The 23,984-nt window shown below is 45.3% G+C and overlaps 1 protein-coding gene across 3 annotated transcripts in view; it reads left to right on the forward strand.

The window, feature by feature from the left end:
- gdpd5b (glycerophosphodiester phosphodiesterase domain containing 5b) overlaps window positions 1-23,984 on the forward strand; it is a 248,065-nt gene that overhangs the window by 155,719 nt on the left and 68,362 nt on the right. For all 3 annotated transcript variants that reach the window (XM_043692480.1, XM_043692479.1, XM_043692481.1), the window contains 3 exons: window positions 15,603-15,685; window positions 18,887-19,037; window positions 22,114-22,335. In XM_043692480.1, coding sequence (XP_043548415.1) covers window positions 15,603-15,685; window positions 18,887-19,037; window positions 22,114-22,335 — 456 coding nt within the window. The remainder of the gene's footprint in view (window positions 1-15,602; window positions 15,686-18,886; window positions 19,038-22,113; window positions 22,336-23,984) is intronic.

Genomic DNA, 23,984 nt, shown 5'->3' on the forward strand with positions numbered 1-23,984 from the left:
CTCCCCCCCCCCCTCTCTCTTCTCCTCTCCCTAGAGTAAACGGAAGACCCTTTTAGAACGGAGAAACTTCAGCCAGAGAGTGGTGAATCTATGTAACTCACTGCCACAGAAGGCTGTGGAGGCCAGGTCATTGAGTATATTTAAGACGGAGGTAGATAGGTTCTCGAGTATCAAGGGGAGCAAGGGTCATGAAGAGAAAGTGGGAGAATGGGGTTAAGAAACTTATCGGCCAGGATTGAATGGCAGAGCAGACTCAATGGGCTGAATGGCCTAATTTCTGCTCCTATGTCTTATGATTAAATGAAGTTCCCATCTACCCTGGCTCACATTCTCTTGTGAGAAATATCGATGGGTTTGTTTGCACTGTGTGTGTTTGTGGGAGCAGGTGTTGAGTACAGTCCAACAGCCTGATTTCTCAGCAGTGCGCATTATATTCGCTCAGTTCTTTTGTGTGTGTGAGTGTGTGTGGGTTGAAGGGTGGTTGGTAATTTGTGAATATCCAACCTTTTGTCAGAAGATCCTTGGGAGAAACGAGAATGGATGCATCGGAAAATTTATTTGAGGACGGCGTGATGAGTCAAAATTAGACTAGCATTGTATTCCAGGGCTCTGACTGAGTGGTAGTGTCGTTATGGTAACAGGACACCTAAACCATCACCAGGACATTCATGTACATATGTCATATTTGGGCTCAAAAATAATGTGTTTATAAGTGGCTGACGCAAGCACAGCTTTTGTATTTGTTTCTCATTATTTCTGCAAACCGTTTTCACACTTCGCTTTATTTGAGAGTCTCAAAATTAGCATAAATGTAATTTAATTGCTTCAAGGAATCACTCTCCTCACTGCAGTCTCTCATTGCTCCCCTCTCCTCTCCGAAATTGAGCAGATGTTGGCCACTCAGCCCATCAGGTCCTCCTTGATATTGAACAAATGCAAAGAGGACTGGAGAAATTCGGCAGGCCTGACAGCATCTGTGGCTCAGTGGTTAGCACGGCTGGTTCATGGCGCCAGAGACCTGGGTTCGATTCCACCCTCGTGGACGTTCTCCCTGTGTCTGCATGGGTTTCCTCTGGGTGCTCCGGTTTCCTCCCACAGTCCAGAGGTGTGCAGGCTAGGGTGGATTGGGCCATGCCAAATTGCCCGTAGTGTCCAGGGATGTACAGGTTACATGGGTTAGCTATGCAAAATGCAGGTTGCAGGGATAGGGTAGGGGTCTGGGTCTGGGTGGAATGCTCTTCAGAGGGTTGGTGTGGACTGGATGAGCCAAATGGCCTGCTTCCACACTGTGGGGATTCTCTGAAGAAACGGAGTTGACATTTCTAGTCGGGTGTGACTCTGCTTCAGAACTGAAAGAGGCTGGGGAATGATGGTCTTTATGCTGTGTGAGAGAGAGAGGAGACTATGTACAGGCAGAATATAAAATACAAAGATGTTGTTAATGGTGGAGAAAAGAAAGGTGTAAATCGAAAGGGAGAGAGTTAGTCCTTGCTACTAAGTGTGAAGTAAACAAGGCAGTGGTTTTGGGTGAGTTTGGTTATGGGGCCTGTGAGGGGAATGAAAGGAAACTGAAGAACAGGTAAGATGTGGACATTTTCTGAAGTTTTTGAATTCAATGTTGAGACCTTGAGGCTGTGAAGTGCATTGAGGAAAATGAGATGGTGTTGCTGGACCTCACAAAAACTGAAGCTGCTCAGCAAGTCCGGCAGCATCTGTAAAGAAAAATCAGAGTTAACGTTTCGACTCCAGTGACCCTTCCTCAGAACTCATGGTAACCACGATAATAAAAACCAGAAGAGCTGGGGATGCTGTAAATCAGAAACAAAAACAGAAGTTGCTGGAAAAGCTCAGCAGGTCTGGCAGCACCTGTGAAGAGAAATCAGTTAACGTTTTGGGTTCGGTGAGGAGGGGTGACTGGACCCGAAACATTAACTCTGATTTCTCTTCACGGATGCTGCCAGACCTGCTGAGCTTTTCCAGCAACTTCTGTTTTTGTAACTACAATAAAGTTGGCTTTTATCAAGAAAAAATAGGGTGGGGGGGGAGGTGGAGGAGGAGTAAATGATAGGTGGAGATAGAGAGCAAAGAGAGAAGAACAATTGGACAGACAAAGGAGTGGATAGTGGTCAGCCTGGGAGAATGAATAGCTAATGGGGCCTATTATTGGCTAGCAATGGGTCATGTGGAACAGCAGATGATGTGCTAACAAGGCCTGGTGTGAGGGGGTTGGAGTAAGGATGTGGGAGAAGCTCAAGCCTGGACCTTATGTTGTGCTTCTTTGGAACATTACAGAAGGCCGTGAGCAGAAATGTTAGAGCGGGAGTGAAGGGGTTTTTGGAAATGGGAAACAAGTGGGAGGTCAAACTCCTTCCTATGGACTGAGCAGAGATGTTCCACAAAGCAGCCACCCAGTCTGTGTTTGGTCTTGCCAAAGATCTCCTCCTTGGTTATTGACCAGGGCAGACAGAATGGGCCGAACAGCCTCCTTCTGTACTGTAAACATCCAAGTTTTTAGTCTTGGACCAACTCCAACACCCGTGCGATCGTCTGTAGGATCTTGCTGCTTCAGTCACCTGAGTACTTTAAAGTAACTTATCAAACAAATGACTTTCAAAACCCATAACAGCTTCAACAGGTTATCTGCCAAGAAATTCTTCCAACAATTGATGCCTAGATAACAAGACAAGATGAATGAATGGAACAGGGCCCTCAACCAGCTCTGACCCATCTCCCACACTTCGGCCCTCACTCCCTCTCTACCCGCTAACCACCCCCCCCACCCAAAACAGCGATAGAGTTCCCCTTGTCCTTACCTACCATCCCACCAACATCCACATCCAGAAGATCATTACCCACCATTTCCACCACCTCCAATAGGATGCCACCACCAGACACACATTCCCCTACCTACCCTTGTCCACCTTCTACAGGGACCGTACCCTCCGGGACACCCTGATCCTCTCCTCCTTTACTCCCAACACCACCCCCACACCCCTACAGCACCTTCCCCTGCAATCGCAGAAGATGTAACTCCTACCAATTTGCCTCCTCCCTCCTCAGTATTCAAGGGCCCAAACGCACCTTCCAGGTGAAATGGCACTTTACCAGCACTTCCCACAATCTCGTGAACTGCACTCACTGCTCACCATGTGGTCTCCTCTACACTGGAGAAATGAAGCATAGACTGGGTGATTGCTTCATGGGACACCTACATTCTGTCCACAAAAATGACCCTGAGCTTCCAGTTGCCTGCCACTTCAACACCCCACCCTGTTCCCAGGCCAACGTCTCTGTCTCGGGCTTCCTGCAGTGCTCCAGTGAAGCTCGGCGTAAGCTGGAAGAACAGCACCTCATTTTCCACTTGGGGACCCTGCAGCCCTCTGGACTCCATATTGAGTTCAATAATTTTTGGGCCTGAACTCTCCATGTCCTAGCTCCCTACCCCATACACCAGGCCTCATCATCACATAACCTGCCATTACACACAACCCATTGTTAGTCACTAACGGTCTCCATGAACAGCTATTCCCTCTCCCAGCCAGATCATTATACATTCCTTTGTGAAGTCTATCCAATTTCCCTTCTGTCTCTTTCGGCTCTATCCCCACCTATTGTTTACTCCTTACCCCGACATTTTCGTAGCTACCATCAGGTCTGTGGAAGGGTCACTCAACACGAAACATTAACTCTGATTTCTCTCCACCAATGCTGCCAGACCTGCTGAGCTTTTCCAGCAACTTCTGTTTTTGTTTCTGATTTACAGCGTCCACAGTTCATTTGGTTTTTTATTGAATGAATGGGACAATTCAGAAATATTTCCACATAGAATAGTGAGTCAGAACCTACAGTATTGATTAAAAGGATTAACCATTCATTATTTCTGTTGGGTGATTGTCCTACCTGATAGGCCAAGGGCTCTCCTGTGCTGTAATCCCTCCAGTTTAGGATTTTTTTGGAACAGACTTTTTGGATCTGAGCCAGATGGTTGAATGGCCAAGTTCCAAACCAGAGACTGAGCATTTAAACATCAGGAAAGAGAAAATGCTATCCCACTGAGGGAGGTCCACAGTCAGATGCCATTTTATAATGAGATGTGAAACAGAGACCCCTTCTACCTGAAGGAGATATAAAATTTTGTATACCTCTATGAGCAGATTTAAGAACAGCTTCTTCCCCGCTGTTATCAGACTTTTGATGCGGAGGAGCTGTTGTTGGATTGGGGTGGATAAAGTTAAAAATCATACAAAGCCAGCTTACAGATTGGAACAGGTTTATTTGGAAGTACAAGCTTTCTGAGCGCTGCTTCTTCATCAGGTAGCCAGTGGGACAGGATCATAGGACTTAGAATTCACAGTAAAAGATCACAGATTGGACTGTGAAGTGGACTAGATTGTGGCAAGTGCATAGTAAATGATCAAAAGACTATTCTAAAAGAAAAGACTTAACAGCAATCTAGTATTGTTCAATACATTGCATCACTTTGATCTTTTACTATAAATTCTGTATCCTATGATCCTGCTCCACTAGCTACCTGATGAAGGAGCACCGCTCCGAAAGCTTGTACCTTTTGGACTATAACGTGGTGTTGTGTAATTTTTGAATCAGACTTTTGAATGAACCTCTTCCACGTTAATATTGATCTCTCTCTCTCTGCACCTTCTCGGCATCTGTAACATTGTATACTGCAGTCTGTTCTGTTACCCTGATGCGCTTGTATAGTACAATCTGCCAGTAAAGCATGAGAGACATGCTTTCACGGTCTTTTCACTGTCCCTCAGTACATGTGACAGTATTAAATCAAATCTTAAAGGTTAAGGGACAGTTGCTTAATAGAAATCACCATTAATAATTCTATGGTAACCACATTTATATCATGTTTCTTGTGTTTGGATATATTTTAATTTAAGTGTTTTGTTGACAAATGGGAAAGTGCACAAATTTCATCTTAATTTTTTTTTCTGCTGAGAAAGCTTCTCAAGTACCTAACCATCAAGTGTTTATTACGTACTTATTTTGTTTGTCAAGTTTTTCAGCTAGGAACACACAGTACTGCGCACACATTTATCAATTTGTGCATTGTTTTTACTGAGCAAAATATTGTCCGCAGGAACCTAATTCTGATTTTAACATGGATTCCAATGGGAAGCAATGATTCGCTTAAAGTCATTCCACTTAATGCCCTAATTTTCAACTTTAAGTGTCAGTATACAGACCTAGGGTTTTGGTAAAAAAAAAAGAGGCATTTTGCCAAGCTTTTGTCTTGTACTCAGCAGTTACCCACCGCTTTCGTTTGTAACTGTACTTCAGTGCATTCTACATGGCAATATTTCCAGCAATGAAGGTCCACTTGTCTGATCATTTTCGCAAAGGATTAATTGGTATTCCCTTTCAAAATGTGGTATTCTTGAGACTGTTCTGATGAATGTAAGAAGAAAAGATTGGACAGTATGTCTGTTTTCTCAGTAATAGGGAGTTATATAGGCTGGGGCTGTTTTCCCTGGAGGGTTGGAGGCTGAGGGGTGACCTGATAGAGGTTTATAAAATTATGAGGGGCATGGATAGGATAAATAGACCAGGTCTTCTCCCTGGGGTGGGTGAGACCAAAACTAGAGGGCATAGGTTTAGGGTGAGAGGGGAAAGATATAAAAGAGACCTAAGGGGCAACTGTTTCACGCAGAGGGTGCTGTGCACGTGGAATGAGCTGCCAGAGGAAGGGGTGGAGGCAAGCAGAATTGCAACATTTAAAAGGCATCTGGATAGGTATATGAATAGGAAGGGTTTCGGGGGATATGGGCTGGGTGCTGGCAGGTGGGACTAGATTGGGTTGGGATATCTGGTCAACATGGACCGGTTGGACCGAAGGGTCTGTTTCCATGCTGTGCATCTCTGACTCCAAATCAACTAATATTTCTCCCTTGGTGAATGAGTTTAGAAGAATGAGAGGTGATCTCATTAAAACTTATTAGATTCTTAAGGGGCTTGACAGGGTCAATGTCGATAGGATGTTTCACCTCAAGGGAGAGTCCAGGACCAGAGGGCGCAGTCTCAGAATAAAGGGGCACCAATTTCAGACTGAGATGGGGAGGAATTTCTTCTGAGGGTTGAGAGGCTTTGGAGCTCCTTGCCACACAGTGAGCTGTGGGAGCAGAGTCCCTGTGTATATTTAAGTCTGAGATCAAGAGATTCCCTATCAGTTGGGAATTGAGGGTTATGGGGAAAGGGTAGAAAACAAGACATTAGGAATGTCAGATTAGCTGTGATTCTGCTGAATGACAGAACAGGCCAAATGGCCTACTCCTGTTCGTATTTCTTATGACTTTGACGTTGGTGAAACAGATAATATAGGAACCTCGATTATCCAAACAAGATGGGTCAGTCATTTGGAGACGGTGCCTGGGCTCCCATCAATGTCCAGGATTGTTCTCGGCAGCATTTCATTAAGCTAAATTCACTGTTAATCACTGTAAACAAAAGACACAATCAATGTTTCTGTTGAGACCTTGAGATTTAATTTGGATAATTGATATTCGGCTAATCGAGGTTCCTCTGTATTTGGTCAATATCTGATTTTTGTTGTGAGGATGTGCAAATTGGCTGCCACATTCCCTATTTCCTAACATGACATGACTGTGAAGGACACCCTGAGGTTACTAAAGGTGCCACGGAAATGCAAGACTTGCTTTATTGGGTATTTGTTTGTTTGAGGAAAGTGCTCCATCTAGTGGTAAACTGTCAGGTTCACTGGTTGAGCTCAAGTAGAAACCGGGATGTTGGTCAGGTGAACCCTATGTAGTTCAGCTGGACCAAAGCTGCCTTATTCCTCTATTCAATTTGACAGCACGTTTTTATGGACCAGGTCAGACCCCCTCCCCCTCCCCCACCCCCCACCCCCCTCAGAATATTTTAAGGAGGTAGCCTAGACCCTAACCACCTCCTTAATTTAAAAGCAGATGTGAAGTGGGTGTTCAAGGTGTGATGCAGCCGGTCAAACCACTTGGCTTTGAGCAAAACAGAATTTATTTAAACGCTGCAGTAGAAACACCAACAAAAGAGAATTTAGAGTAAATTAACAATTGGAAAACTTAACCCGATATAGTAATTATTACTTATTAGCTTTTCCAATGCAGCAGCATCCTATGAACACATCCCATGGCAGAAAGATAAGTTCAAACACAGATTCTCACAGGCAGGAGGGAACAACATCCAGAGAGAGATGTCAAAGTCAGAGGAATCCTTTACTGAAGGTTGCAACTCCTCTGGACTCTTACATCTTGTAACTGCTACAGTCTAGAAGAAACCTGCACTGGGAAAACTGGCCACTCCCCTTCCATTGTTAAAGTAGACACTTCTGCACCTCTGCCTTTACAACCTCTCTTCAAACAAAAGCACAAAATAACCTTTTTAAAGTGACAGCAATGTCACAACATGCTTCCCTTATCGTCATCCCTTATACTCCCATCTCCTCCCTCCTGGCATAGAGTCACATTTTTAGATATTACATTTATTATTTGAGAAGGAGAAACCCAGTGGATTCCAAATCATTTCTTCAATAATGCTTGGGGCATTAAGAATTGTCTTCAAACTTAATGCCGTGCACTGCAGATGCTGGAAATCTGAAATGAAAATGCAAATTGCTGGAGAAACTCAGCAGGTCTGGCAGAGTGTGTGGAGACAGAAGCAGCGTTAATGTTTCGAGTTCAGTGTGACTTCACTTCACGATTAAAGAAATCACATCAGACTCGAAAGAACAAAAGAGAAGTACAGCACAGGAACAGGCCCTTCGGCCCTCCAAGCCTGCACCGATCATTGTGCCCGATTTTAAACTAAAAAATAAACCGTCTGCCATTATTCAGTCCATATCCCTCTACACCCTTCCTTTTTTAATTGAACCATCTGGATGCCTCTTAAATGTTGTAAACGTTAACTCTGTTTCTTTCTCCACAGATGCTGCCAGACCTGCTGAGTTTCTCTAGCTTTCTGTGTCCTTATATTAAAGATAGGAGGCAGGATTTGTTTTTGAAAGATGCCTTAAATTTACATAGGTCTTTGCACTCTAGTAAGCTCATAAGATTGAGCTCAGGTAGTGGGAATCCATGGGGACAGCACAGTGGCTCAGTGGTTAGCACTGCTGCCTCACAGCGTCAGGGACCCGGGTTCAATTCCCATTTCAGGCAACTGTCTGTGTGGAGCTTACACATTCTCCCCATGTCTGCATGGGTTTCGTCCAGGTGCTCCGATTTCCTCCACGGTCAAAGATGTGCAGGTCAGGTGGATTGACTATGCTAAATTGTGCACAGTGTTCAGGGATGTGTAGGTTAGTTGCATTAATCAGGGGTAAATGTAGAGTAGGGGAATGGGTCTTGGGTGGGTTACCCTTCGGAGGGTCAGTGTGGACTTGTTGGGCTGAAGGGCCTGTTTCCACACTGTAGGGAATCTGTGGCACTGTTCACCAGGAGGCACTGTTCACCAGGATACAAACTGTACCCTGACTGAGAACACAATCTCTCAGGGACAAGGGAGAGATTGTTTAATTGTCTGTCCTCCATAAATATGATAAATAAAATGCAATAAATTCTACAGTCCCTTTTTAACATGTGTTTCTGTTAGCAGCAGACAGGCGATACATTATTTTACTGGTAGGATATTAGTTTAATGCAATAAGCAGGAAGAGGCTTTCAATGCTGGAAAGTAGAACAAGTCATATAATAGTTGGCATATATTGAACAATTACAGCACAGGTTAGAAGCAGAGTAAAGCTCCTTCTCAACTGTTTCCATAAACATTCCCAGGACACAGCCACAGGGTTGGATACAGAATAAAGCTCCCTCTATACTGTCCACATCAAACACTCCCAGGACAGGGACAGCACGGGGTTTAGATGCAGAGTAAAGCTCCTTCTACACTGTCCCCACAAAATAAACTCAGAACAGGGACAGCACAGAATTAGAGCCCCCTCTACACTGTCTGCCCCCACCCCATCAAATACTCCCGGGACAGGGGCAGCACACGGTTAGAGTGTAAAGCTCTTTCTACACTTTCCCCATTAACAACTCGCAAGACAGTGATGGCAGGGTTTAAGTTACTGAGTACCGTTCCTTCCACACTGTCCTATAAAGTGAGTGATAAAGAATTGAGAGTATGGGTATCTTCCAGAGAAATAGGCAAATATATCCACAGTACAGAAAATCTCTGATTGGATTTAATCTCCAATTTTTGATTAAATCTATTTTGCATGTTTAAATTCACACAACACCAGGTTATAGTCCAACAGGTTTAATTGGAAGTACATTAGCTTTCGGAGCTTCGCTCCTTCATCAGGTGGTTGTGGAGGACACAATTGTAAGGCACAGAATTTATCACTAAAACGTAGTGTGATGTAACTGAAATTATACATTGAAAAATACCTTGGTTGTCTATTGAGTCTTTCATCTGTTCGAATACCATGATGCCAAGAAGTGAAACTATCATGGTAGGGACCCGGGTTCAATTCCCGCTTCGGGCAACTGACTGTGTGGAGTTTGCACGTTCTCCCCGTGTCTGCGTGGGTTTCCTCCAGGTGCTCTGTTTTCCTCCCACAGTCCAAAGATGTGCAGGTCAGGTGAATTGGCCATGCTAAATTCTCCATAGCGTTAGGTGTAGGGGAATAGGTCTGGGTGGGTTGCTTTTTGGAGGGTCGGTGTGGACTTGTTGGGCCGAAGGGCCTGTTTCCACACTGTAGGGAACCTAATCTCATCTAATCATCACCAAATCATATTTTACATGTTGTCACCTTGCCCCATCAAGTGGTCAGTTTGAGTACTACATTTTTAAGCGACAAAACTAAAATACTTTGGACGCTGGAAAACAAACAAAAACAGGAATGCTGGAAAACTGTGCCATGAATAGTCTATTATTCTCTTGTAAATCAAATAGCTCAAACTGCATCATAGGCTGAAGAGCCAAGGTTTTTTTCCCAGGATAGGGGAGTCAAGAGCTAGAGGGCATAGGTTTAAGGTGAAAGGGGAAAGATATAAAAGGGACTTTGAGGCAGCTTTTTCACACAGGGGGTGGTGTGTGTATGGAATGAACTGCAAGACGAAGTGGTTGAAGCTGGTATAATTACAACATTTAAAAGGCATCTGGATGGGTACGTGAATAGGAAGGCTTTCGAGGGATATTTACAAGGCATACTTGCATTAATCTAGCCCTGTTCCCATCCTCAGGACACTACAAAATGCTCTTCCACCTATTTGAAGTGCTATTGAAGTGTGATCGCTGTAGTAGGCATGGAAACCTAGCAGAAAGTGAGGATTGCAGGTACTGGGGATCAGAGTCGAGAGTGTGTTGCTGGGAAAGCACAGCCAGTCAGGCAGCATCCAAGGAGCAGGAGAATCGGTGTTTCGGGCATAAGCCCTTCATTAGGAAACCTTGCGGCCCATTCTGAGTCTGGCCAGCTCCCACCAGTGGAATAGTGACTGTCCTTGCTTTTTCTCACATTGATTGTGGGATAATCATTGGCCAGGATCTTGGAGAGTTCCACAGGATTACAGGGTGGACGGTATCTACAATCCAAAGCAAAAAGATGAGAAATTTGAAGACTGACATTTCTCGGGGGGGAATAAACTAGGTGGAGGTGAGGGTGTGGCAAAGTGAACAGCCTGAAATTATGGAACTCTGTGTCGAGTACGTGAATAGGAAATGTTTGGTGGGATATGGGTCAAATGCAGGCAGGTGGGAATAGTTTAGTTTGGGGTCGTGGGAGACATGGACTAGTCAGAACAAAGGGTCTGTTTCCATGCTGTATGACTCTCTAAGGCTGTGAAGTGCCTAACTGGAAGATGAGGTGACGTTCTACCATCTTGCTTTAGGTATTGCTGGAGCACTGTAACAGGCCAAGGACAGAGATGTCAGTGTGGTATATTACAACAAGGTGGTACTTTAGAATGGCAAATGATTAGAATCTCTGGGACACTCTAGAGATTGAGTAGAGATGTACTTGGTTACAGACAAAAAAAAACTGCAGATGCTGGAATCCAAAGTGGACAAGCTGGTGGCTGGAAGAACACAGCAAGCTAGGCAGCATCAGGAAGTGGAGAAGTCAATGTTTCAGGTGTAACCCGTCTTCAGGACTGGAGGTGGGTGTAATGGGAACTGCAGATAATATGGGTGGTGGGGGCAGGGTGGTGAAGTGGGGATAGGTGAAAACACAACCTGGTTGGTCAATGGGAGGAATGAATCAGATTGGTGGCTGGGAGGAATGGGCGGGAGGCGAGGGCCTGGGAAGGGAGTCAGGAGATGGGAAGAGAGGTTATGAGATGTAACACACATGAGGCACCCAGTGTGTGCTCAGTCAGTGTGTGTACAGTATAGAGACACTGAGAGCGGTCAGTACTCTAGTCTAACTTGAAAGAAGTACACGTAAATTGCCGCTTCACTCGTGTTTGGGGTCCAATTGCACAATGACAAGGGAGGAGGTCAAAGGATACTTGCTCCATCTGCAATTAGAGTCACAAAGATGTACAGCACAGAAACAGACCCTTCAGTCCAACGCATCCATGCTGATCAGATATCTTAGATTAATCTAGTCCCATTTGAACATAAGATCATAAGAACTAGGAGCAGGAGTAGGCCGTCCAGTCCTCTGAGCCTGTTCTACAATTCAATACGATCATGGCTGATCTTTTCCTGGACTCGGCTCCACTCACCCGCCCTCTCACCATATCCTTTAATTCCTTTACTGTTAAAAGAAAATCTACCTTTAGCTTTAAAAATGTTTACTAACGTAGCATCAACTACTTCACTGGGCAGGGAATCCATCAATTCACAACCCTCTGGGTGAAGACGTTCCTTCTCATTTCAGTTCTAAATCTGCTTCCCCTAATTTTGAGGCTGTGCCCTCTTGTCCTAGCTTCACCTGCCAGTGGAAACATCCTCTCTACTTCTTCTATCTTATTGATTCCCTTCATAATTTTATATGTTTCTATAAGGTTTCCCCCTCATTATTCTAAATTCCAATGAATATAATCTCAGCACACTCCGTCTTTCCTCATAAGCCAACCCCCTCAGCTCTGGAGCTGAAAATGTGTTGCTGGAAAAGCGCAGCAAGTCAGGCAGCATCCAAGGAGCAGGAGAATCGATGTTTCGGGCATGAGCCCTTTCGGGAAGGGCTGAAGAAGGGCTCATGCCCGAAACGTCGATTCTCCTGCTCCTTGGATGCTGCCTGACCTGCTGCACTTTTCCAGCAACACATTTTCAGCTCTGATCTCCAGCATCAGCAGACCTCACTTTCTCCCTCAACTCTGGAATCGACCTAGTGAATCTCCTCTGCACCCCCTCCAGTGCCAGAACATCCTTTCTCAAGTAAGGAGACCAAAACTGTACATGTACTCTAAGTGTGGCCTCGCCAGCACCTTGTACAGCTGCAACATAACCTCCTTGCTTTAAAACTCAACCCCTTTAGCAATGAAGGACAGTATTCCATTTGCCTTCTGAATTACATATTGTACGTGCAGACCAACCTTCTGAGATTCATGCACAAGGACACCCAGGTCCCTCTGCATAGCAGCATGCTGCAACTTTTTACCATTTAAATAATCGTCCTTTTTACTGTTACTCCTACTAAAATGGATGACTTCACATTTATTAACATTGTACTCCATCTGCCAGATCTTTGTCCACTCACTCAAAGTATCTATGTTCCTTTGCAAAGTTTCTCAGTCCTGTGCACAGTTTTCTCTGCCACTCATCTTAGGGTCATCCGCAAACTTTGACACCCTACACTGTCCCCAACTCCAAATCATTGATATAAATTGTGATTAATTGTGGTCCCAACACAGATCCCTGAGGCATATTACTAGTCACTGATTGCCAACCAGAATAGGACTCATCTATCCCCACTCTGTTTCCTGTTCGTCAACCAACCCTCCATCCACACTAATACTCTACCCCTAATGCCCTGCATCCTTACCTTTTGCAGCATGTGCGGCATCTTGTCAAATGCCTTTTGGAAATCTAGGGACACCACATCTACTGGGTCCCCGTTGTCCATCTTGCTAGCAATGTCTTCATAGAATTCCAAGCATGACCTGCCCTTCATGAACCCTTGCTGCGACTGCCTAACGGGACCATTTCTATCGAGATGCCTTGCTATTTCTTTGTTGATAATAGATTCCAGCATCTTCCCCAGTACAGGGGTTAAGCTAACTGGTCTATAATTCCCCATCTTTTGCCTGCCTCCCTTTTTAAACAATGGCGTCACGTTTGTTCTTTTCCAATCTGCTGGGACTACCCCAGAGTCCAGTGAATTTTGGAAAATTACCACAAGTCCACTTTGCTATTTTTCCTGCCATCTCTTTTAGTACCTGGGATCCATTCCATCAGACCCAGGAGACTTGTTTATCCATAAGTCCATTAGCTTGCCCAACACTAGCTCTTCTGTAATAATGATTGTTTCACGGCCCCCATGTACCTTTGTGTCTCTGTCAATTATTGGCTAGCAATTTGCCAGCATTTGGCCCATATCCCTCTAAACCCTTCCTATTCGTATACTCATCCAGATACCTTGCTGCAGATGCAGTGTGTTTAGCATGGTCACTGCTGCCACATAGTATTGGTGGCACAGAGTGATGTGGCACACTGATGTACGACAAGGTACATTTGCCTCGACTGAGGACTGCTGCACAGTCTGACCACCAGCTGGTTTTGCACCTCTGCCAATTGCATTGGCAGGGCAAGGTAAAACATTCATGGTGTGGGCGTGCTGGGCGGCAGGGGTATGCATGCTCAAGGAGCAAGGGAGCAGCCTGATTCGTGATGCGGACTGGATACCTCTCCCTGGGCAGTAATTGGATGCGATGCAGCCCTACATTGCTAGTTGCTGGTGGATCTTCCTAGGTAACTCTGGGCAGATTGCTAGACATCAATAAGTTGCCAGGATGGTGGTGATGGCTCCCCGAAAGTCAGTTTCCAATGTCCAAGTGGAAGGGTACGTGTGGCCAATAACCCTAGGGATGTGCCGTGGGAGGGGAGTGAAGTGTGGAGGGTTATTGCTGAGTGAATTGGGATGCCAGAGGGGACAGTCCCTGTCGAATACTGGCAGTGAAGGGGAGGGCAAGATGTCTTTTGTGATGGCATCTTGCTAGAGGTTGGGGTAATTTTGGAGGCTGATCCTCTGAGCATGGAAACTCGTCGGATGGATGGTGAGGTCAAGGAGAACCCCATTGTTGTTCCCAAAGAGACTGGGGGCAGGTGTGGGTAAAGGTCCTGCCACTATTGGGGGAGTCCTCATTTTGAGCAAATGGGGTACGGTACATAGCATCATCAGAGCAGACATGGGAGAGAAGCTGGGAGAATGGAATGGAGTCCTTACAGGAGGCAGAGTGTGAGGGAAAAAATAGGCAGAAGTGAGGACTGCAGATGCTGGAAACCAGAGTCTAGATCAGAGTGGTGCTGGAAAAGCACAGCAGGTCAGGCAGCGTCCGAGGAGCAGGAAAATCGACGTTTCAGGCAAAAGCCCTTCATCAGGAATGCTCCATTCCAGATAAAGGGCTTATGCCCGAAACGTCGATTCTCCTGCTCCTCAGATGCTGCCTGGCGTGCTGTGTTTTTCCAGCACCACACTTTTAAACTCTGGTCTCCAGCAGCTGCAGTCCTCACTTTCTCCCTGTGAGAAAGAATAATCAAAGTAGCAGTGGGTTTGGTAGTAGCTGTTAATGAATTGAGCCTAGGAATTAAATGGTAGGACAATCTTGAGAGGCTGAATGGTCTCCCTTCACTCCGATGGTATGAACAGATTATCGACACTTGAGGTTATTGGTCCACCAGAAATGAAGGCCTGTCTTAGGAGGAGAGATTGAGCAGTTTAGGTCTGTATTCTCTGGAGATTTTTTTAAAAAGTTAATTCACAAGATGAGAGCATCACTGGCTACGCCAGCATTTATTACCCACCCCTAATTACCCAGAGGGCAGTTAAGAGTCAACTACATTTCTGTGGGTCTGGAATCACGTGTAGACCAGACTGGATGAAGATGGTCAGATTTCCTGGATTAATAGTCTAATGATAATTCCATCAGGCTATTGTCTCCACTGGTTAAAAGAATGAGAGGATCCCTCGTTGAGGGATTAGCTTTGAATACTGAGCAGATGTTTACTCATGTGGGGCAATATATAATGAGAGATGATATTGTTAGGATAATGGGTAGCTATGTTAAAACCGAGACGAGAAGAAAATACTTTTGCCAAAGGATCGAGAATCTTTGGAATTTAGTGTCCCAGAGTGTGGTGGACACAGTAAATGTAAGGAGGAGAGAGACAGATTTTGAGTTAGCGATGGGTTTAAAGGTTGTTTAGTGATGGGTTTAAGGGTCACGAGGAACCAGCAGAAAAGCTGAGTTCAGCCTTGACCATATCAAATGGAGGAGCAGGTCTGAGGGGCTGAATGGCCTCCTCCTAGTTCTTACATTCCTCCCCTTTTTGGGAGTGAGCGAAGGGATTAACGGAGAGGGGAACAACATTATCTAATTGACTTCTCTCAAAACACAGGAAGTGAGAATCTCACCTTTGGGAAACGTGCACTTCCTGATTTCTCGGATCTGATCCCATGTTTGAATTCCCTTTCTCCACAGCTGGCCCCGGAGAACACCTTGATGTCGTTCCAGAAAGCTGCGGAGTGGCGCGCTGACGGTTTCAACATCAATGTCACCATCAGGTGAGATCAGACACTTGGCTGAAAACGCAGCCAAGAATCTCGAACCCATCGTCCATCACCCCCGCACCAAGGCTTCACTCAGTAACATGCTGTTAATGACATGGATTTGATGGTCCTGTCCTCTCACTGTCTCCCAGCCTCAGGTTATGTAGTCAATAATTCAGGAGAGTGAAGGGGAGAAATGTCTTTGTTCAGGGTTGTGAATCTATGAATTCTCTACCTGAGACCAGAGCTGCAGGAGTTCCATCATTGTCTCAGTTTTAATGGATTCAGAGTTTTCATTCCTTGGTGAATCAGGGGATACAGGCAGGGAGTAGAAGATCTGGGTCAAGGCAGAAACATCAGAACTCAGAGCATGAGCTCTTAGAGTCTGCTTCACTATTATAGAGTCACGGAACCAGACCCTACGGTCCAACCAATCCATGCTGACCATGTTCCTAAATTAAACTAGTCCCACCTGCCTGCTCCTGACCTGTATCCCTCCAAACTTTTCCATTTCATCCAAATGTCTTTTAAGTGTTGTAATTGTAACCCACTTCCTCAGGAAGTTCATTCCACATGCGAACCATCCTCTGTGTAAAAAAGAAAAAGTGCCCCCATGTTTTTTTTAAACCTCTCTCCTCTCAACTTAAAAATATGCCCCTAGATTTGAAAATCACAATCTTGGAGAAAAAATTAACCCCTCATGATATTAAAAACCTCTAAGGTCACCTCCCAACCTTCTACGCTCCAGTGAAAAAAGGTCAATATCAGCATGGCTGATCCACGATCTCAATGTCATATTCCCCCCATTCATATCTCTTAATGCCTTGATCTCTTTTCTTAATATATTCAGTGACCCGGTCTCCCCAGCCCTCTTGGGAGAGAATTCAATAGGTTCACTCCCCTCTGTGAAGAAATCTCTCCTCATCTCGGTTTGAAATGGTCTCCCCCACCCCGGTATCCTGAGACTATATCTCCTGGTTCTAAACTCCCCAACCAGGCAAAACATCCTCCCTGCATCCAGTCTGTTTAGCCACTGATAGAATTTTATATATTTTAGTCCGATCCCACCCTACCCCATCCTTCCAAACTCTATCGAGTACAGACCCAGCGTCTTCAACAGCTCTTCATATGACAAGCCCTTCATCCCCGGGATCATTCTTGTAAACCTCCTCTGGACCCCCTCGAAGGCCGGCATACCCTTCCCTAGATACAGGGCCCAAAACTACTCTCGATATTCCAAATGTGGTCTGACCAGAGCCTTATACAGCCTCAGCAAAACATATTCATTGTAGCCCTCTCGAAATGAATGCCAACATCACATTTGATGTCAGGGGGACGTCAGTAGAATCTATATTCAGGGGAGGTGATGGTACAGTGGGAATATCATTGGACTAATAATGGGAACGCCAGGTCTATATTCTGGGTACTTGGGTTTGAATTCCCACACAGCAGGTGGTGAAATATGAATACAGTGTAAATCTGGAATAAAAATGTTAGTCTAATAGCAACCAGTCAATTATTGTAAAAACCCATCCGGTTCACTAATTTCCTCTTTGGGAAGGAAATCTGCCATCCTTACCTGATCTGGCCTACATGTGACACTAGACCCACAGCAATGCAGTTGACTTTAACTGCCCTCTGGGTAGTCAGAGATGGGCAATAAATGCTGGCCTCGCCAGTGACACCTGCATTCCACATATGAATAAAAAAAGTACTTTTTGGAGTTTAGAAGATTGAGCTGATCCCATTGAAAGTGCTCAAATTCTTCAAGGTTTTGTTGGCGCAGCTGAAACTGGCTTCCCACCAGCTGGAGAATCGGGAACATTGCTTTCCCCACTTGTAAACAAAAGTGACACCAGGCAGCCATGAAAACATGGCAGCAATAAAACCACATTTAAGACCGACACACAGAGGTTCTTGATGAGTAAAGGGATCAAGGGGAGAAGGCAGGAGAATGGGGATTGACAAACATATCAGACATGATCAAATGGTGGAGCAGACTCGATGGGCCAAATGGCTTGATCCTCATTCTAATTATGGTCTTAAGGTGGATAGGAATATTGACTAGATAATTATAAAGTTTACATATTGATCAACATATAATGCTGTATATTAATATCAAAATGTGTTTTTAAGTACTGTGTAATGTTATTAATATCATTAATATCATTTAAGATCACATGAATAGGAGTAGGCCATTCAGCCCATCAATCCAGTTCCAACATTCAATACCACCTTTTTTTCCCATACCATTCCCATAACCCGTTAGAGAGGAACTTAGATTATCCAGCATTCGATTAACCGAATTTTGGATTGCCTGAACAAGATCACAAGGTCCCGATGCGTGGCTATCTATGTTATCCGGCATCGATTATTCAGAATTTGATTAACTAAATGAAATACTCCCACCCTTGGCCTTTGGATAATCGAGGTTTCTCTGTACGCTGTTGGGAATCAAAACCCAGCAACCTCTACTTTAAATATGCACAAAGACTGGTCTTCTACAGCCCTATAGAATTAAAGAATTTTAATGATTCACCAATCTATTCAAAATGGCAGCTCCATTAAGCTTCCCTGGTGTCAATCCTCGTGAAGCCCCCCAAAATCCTGTGTTCACACACACACACACACACACTGCTCTCGCACTCACACTTGCACTCTCTCTCATTTCTCACAGGGTTTCACAAACTTACATTGGCATCCTGTACCCCCACACTCTCCCATACTATCCCTTTCTCCCCTACTGCACCCATTCACTCAGCAGTGCCTCTTCAAACCCATTACTGGGCTGCCATCCATCTGATTCAGGGACCCCCACTGCTATTTGGAAGGGGAATTCCAGGATTGTGACCCAATGACACTGAAGGAACAGTGATATATTTCCAAGTCATGGTGAGTGGCTTGGAGGAGAACTTGAAGAGGGTGGGTGTTCCCATGTATCTGCTGCCCTAATTCTTCTAGATGGGAAGGGGTCATGGGTTTGGAAGGTGCTGTCTGAGGATCTTTGAATTTCTGCAGTGCATCTTGTCGATGGTACACACTGTTGGTACTGAGTGTCAGTGTTGGAGGCAGTGGATGTTGAAGGTGGTGAATGTGGTGCCAATCAAGCGGGCGGCTGTGCCGTTATGGTGCCAGGAGTGTGGTGTAGTTTGGGGACATGTGGTATTGGCCAACATCCAGCTGATCACCTGTTGCCTGTTTACCTTCTCACTTCAGCTACGACGGTGTTCCCTTCCTGATGCACGACACAACGCTGAGGCGGACAACCAATGTGGAGGAGCTCTACCCCAACAGGGTCTTTGAGAATGCCGCCATGTTCAACTGGACCAACCTGCAGATGCTCAACGCTGGCCTCTGGTTCTTTCAGGTAGGCCGCATTTCCCTGTTTGCCAACCCTGTCTGATTTCCCTGCCACCTCCAATGCCGTCCCCCTCAACCGCTGCTGGGACTGCAACCAAGTGAAGGGCGACCAGAATTTCCTGAGCCTATTCTCTTCCCCACCACTTAATTTTTCACAGGGATTGTTCTCTACCTTTAATCCAACTCACAAGTGGAACACACCATCGCACTCCTGACTTGGGCCTCGTTGATGGTGGACAGGCTTTGGGGAGTCAGGAGGTGAGTTGCTCGCTATGGTATCCTTAGCCCCTGACCTCCACATTCAACATATCCCTTCTTTGCCTCTCGAGCTGACCATTCCAACACATGCTTGACTTCCTTTTGTAAACGTGACCTCTCCCCCGCCATCCCACCCCCCCAAGCTCTTCCCACCTGTGTCCCAGCCTGCACCGAGTCTCCACCTCCCCCCCGTCATCGTCGTCCTCCCATGCTCTGGGCATTGGTTCCTTGGCAAACAACATCGTGATTTTGAAATTCTCACCTTTGTTTTCAAATTCCTCCCTGGCTTTGCTTGTTCCCCTCTCTGTGCTGTCCTCCAACCTTGGCACTCTCCCAGTTTGGCCCGTTTGAGAATCCCAGGTTTGAATTCCTATGTTATTTGCAGTCATCCTTCCAGGTGCCGAGACCTTGAACTCCCTCGACAAACATCTCCACACGCTTTTCCTCATTTGATACGGTCTTTATAAACCTACCTCTTAGCTAACATTTTAGGGTTTCTCTTCCTAAGATCTCCTTGCCCGACTCAGGACTGCGTTTAGATCTTTGTTCTGTGGTTCATGAAACACCTTGGGGCAGCTTTGCTACATCAATGGTGCTATATTAATGCAAGTTGTTGGTTCTCATTGTTATGACTCCCTCAAAATATTTTAAGAAGGTAGCCTAGACCTTAACTTTTTCTTATTCTCATGGCAGATGAGAAGTGGGTGTTCCGGGTGTGATACAACTGGTCAAACCATGCGGCTTTAAGCAAAACAGAATTTACTTAAACACAACAGTTGAAACACAAACAAAAGAAAACTGAATTTAGAATAACTTAAGTATGTACAGGACATTGGTTAGGCCACTGTTGGAATATTACGTGCAATACTGGTCTCCTTCCTATCGGAAAGATGTTGTGAAACTTGAAAGGGTTCAGAAAAGATTTACAAGGATGTTGCCAGGGTTGGAGGATCTGAGCTACAGGGAGAGGCTGAACAGGCTGGGGCTGTTTTCCCTGGAGTGTCGGAGGCTGAGGGGTGACCTTATAGAGGTTCAAAGTTTGGGAGAAGATTTGTGTGTGCTCGTTGTTGTGGTTCTGTTCACCGAGCTGGGAATTTGTGTTGCAGACGTTTCGTCCCCTGTCTAGGTGACATCCTCAGTGCTTGGGAGCCTCCTGTGAAGGGTTTCTGTGATGTTTTCTCCGGCATTTATAGTGATTTGTATCTGCCGCTTTCGGTTGTCAGTTCCAGCTGTCCGCTGCAGTGGCCGGTATATTGGGTCCAATCAATAGTGCTTATTCTCACAAACTTTGAGTCTCTGATATTTCCAACATGATTGAAATCAAAAATAAATTTGATATAGGCTGCATTTTCTCTTCATATTTGTATGCAACAGAAGGCATAAAATATCAATTTCTTCCTCTGTTGACCCTCCCAGGCATGGTATTCTCAATTGGTTCTGTGACTGTACAGATGTACCGCCTATTCACTTTGCTCATGAGACATTATGGTGGTCACAGAGGAGCAATACTAACATTTCTGTTCTCTGCTGTGCCTGATAAATTTTTTTTTTCAATAACACAGACATTGAATTACAGTTATCGCCAACACATGCACTGGCCCTTTCGCCTGTCAATTTAATCTTCCCAATTACATTATTTATGTTTCACAGCAATCTTGAAATTCTGTTTCTGATCCGCTGTATTCTTCTATGTTCTATGTTCTATGTTCTATCCTATCCCACCTCGGTCCAGGAACTCTCCACCTATGTTTGGGACACCACCCACGCCCTCTATCTCCTCTGTGCCTTTCATTTTCCCGGCCCCCAATGCCTCATCTTCACCATGGACAGCCAGTCCCTGTACACATTTATCCACCAAGCCCTCCGTTTCTTCCTCTCACATCGACCCAACCAGTACCCTTCCTCTGACACATTCATTTGATCGGCTAAACTAGTCCTCAACCTCAACAATGTTTACTTTGGTCTGGAGCAATGGGAGGATTCAAAGGCACTGGATAGGTATATGGAGGATAGTGGGTTAGTATAGGTTAGGTGGGCTTGGATCGGCGCAACATCGAGGGCCAAAGGGCCTGTACTGCGCTGTATTGTTCTATGTTCTATGTAACTGACCCAACACAGCAATTTAATTAATTAACTGTTCCGAGCCAGTAACATCCCATAAATACATTCCTTGGCAAAAAGGTACGTTCAAACATAGATCCTAATGGGCAGGAGGAAGCAACGTCCAAGACAAAGTCGGAGAAATCCTGTACTGAAACTTGCAATCTCCTGGACTCCAGCATCTTGTAACTGCTACAGTTTTTAAAAAAAACTGGAGGAAGCCCAAACTGGGTGAACTGGCCACTCCCCTTCCATTGGTAAACTGTTAAACTCCCTTCACTCCTTGGCACCTCTGCCTTTATGACCTCTGTTCAGAAAAAAAGGACAAAAATAGCCTCCTTTTTTAAAGTGACAGCATCATTGCACCATGTATTCTTTATGATCCGTCCTACTGGCTGACTCTGAACTGAGACCTTTATCTCTGTTTTCAAGTTTTAACAGGAAATATGTAGGGTTCAACTCGAATGTTTTGTGCTGTGGGCCTTGCTCAGCAGAATGCCACACCCTGAGGAGATGTTCATTATGTCATTACACAAGTGATCCAGAAGCTCAGGCTAATTCTCGGGGGATCATTGGGTCAGATCCCCACCATTACGGCCCGTTGAATATAAATTGAATGTCTAAATCTGGAATTGAAAGTGAGTCAGGAACAGCGACGGTGAAACTGTCACCGCTTGTTGTAGAAACATTTGCATTTTAATTTGTGTTTGTGTTGCTGGGTTTAGGAGGATCCATTTTGGACAGCACAGGATCTCTCGCAGAAAGACAACATGGAGGCTTCGAATCAGTCGCTGTGTAAACTGGCGGATGTGCTCACCCTGGCGGTGCACTGGAACAAGAGCGTGATGGTGAACCTCTGGAGACCACCCCGTGAACATCCCTTCTACGCTTCCTGGATCAACATCACCTTGGAAACCATCCTGGAGTCTGGAATTGCCCAGGAGCTGGTGAGCCATTAATCACAGTCCAGTTTTGGATCAACCCATAACCAAGAAATTACACCCAGAAATTACATGGAAGTGTTGGTGTTGGATGGGGGTGAACAAAGTCAGAAGTCAGATGACACCAGGTTACAATCCAACAGGTTTATTTGAAATCACAAGCTTTCGGAGCGCTGCTCCTTTGTCAGGTGGAGTCATAGAGGCAGAGGCATGTACAGCACAGAAACAGACCCTTCAGTCCAATTCGTCCATGCTGACTAGATATCCCAATCTAATCTAATCCCATTTGCCAGAACTTGGCCCATAACTCTCTAAAACCTTCCTATTCATCCAGATGCCTTTTAAATGTTGTAATTGTCCAGCCTCCACCATTTCCTCTAGCAGCTCATTCCATACACATACCACCCCGTGTGTGAAAAGGTTGCCCCTTCGGTCCCTTTTATATCTTTTTCCTCTCACCCTAAAACTATACCTTCTAGTTCTGGACTCCCCCACCCCAGGGAAAAGACCTTGTCTATTTACCCTATCCATGCCCCTCATGATTTGATAAACCTCTATAAGGTCACCCCTCAGCCTCCAATGCTCCAGGGAAAACAGCCCCAGCCTATTCAGTATCTCCCTCAGGCTCATCCTCCAACCCTGGCAACATCTTTGTAAATCTTTTCTGAACCCTTTCAAGTTTCACAACATCTTTCCGATAGGAAGGAGACCAGAATTGCACGCAATATTCCAACAGTGGCCTAACCAATGTCCTGTACTGACTTCACCAGTGCTCCGAAAGCTTGTGATTTTGAATGAACCTGTTGGGCTGTAACCTGGTGTCATGTCAGTTATGACTCTGACATAAAAATAGCAGCGAATAGGAGCAGGAGTAGGGCATTTGAGCCTGCTCCACCATTCTATATGATCATGGCTGATCATCCAACTCAGTCCCCTTCATCCCCATATCCTTTGACCCCTTTAGCCCATGAGCTGTATTGAACCCCTTCTTAAACATTTCAATGCTTTGGTCTGAGCCTCTTCCTGTGGCAGAGAATTCCATAGGTTCAACACTGACTGGGTGAAGACATTTCTCACCAACTCCATCCTAAACTGGCCTAGGTCTTATCCTTAACCTGTGACCCCTAGCTCTAGACTCCAGAGTCACTGGGGAAAATCCTTTCTGTGTTTACCCTGTCTAGGCCTGTTCCAGACAGGTGGGAAATGATTGTCTGATCCATTAAAGAGCATTTACAGCGCTATCGCCCATTTAACACAATGAAACCTACTGACGAGTTCCACAGGAATAATAAAGAGAACTCGACCCTGAATAGCTCCCAGAATTAGAAGCTAGAGGAGGCCATGTGGCTCCTCAGGACTGCTCTGTCAGTCAAGGTTGTAGTTGATTTTCTTGTGGCTTTAACTCTGCTAACTCTCGTAGCCTTCAACTCCCTTACCCATCAAACAGCTGTCTATCTCAGCCTTCAGTGTATTCAGTGACCCTCCAGAACACACTCTGGAAGAGAGTTCCATACAGACAGACACACAGAATCTCGCGCGCTCTCTCTCTCTCGCGCGCTCTCTCTCGTGCTCTCTCTCTCACGCACTCACACAGACGTGCACACATACATACATAATTGCTCCTCATCTCCATCTACAGTGTTGTTGTATCAGGG

The sequence above is a fragment of the Chiloscyllium plagiosum genome, chromosome 6 (assembly GCF_004010195.1).
Source record: "Chiloscyllium plagiosum isolate BGI_BamShark_2017 chromosome 6, ASM401019v2, whole genome shotgun sequence".
Taxonomy (NCBI): domain Eukaryota; kingdom Metazoa; phylum Chordata; class Chondrichthyes; order Orectolobiformes; family Hemiscylliidae; genus Chiloscyllium; species Chiloscyllium plagiosum.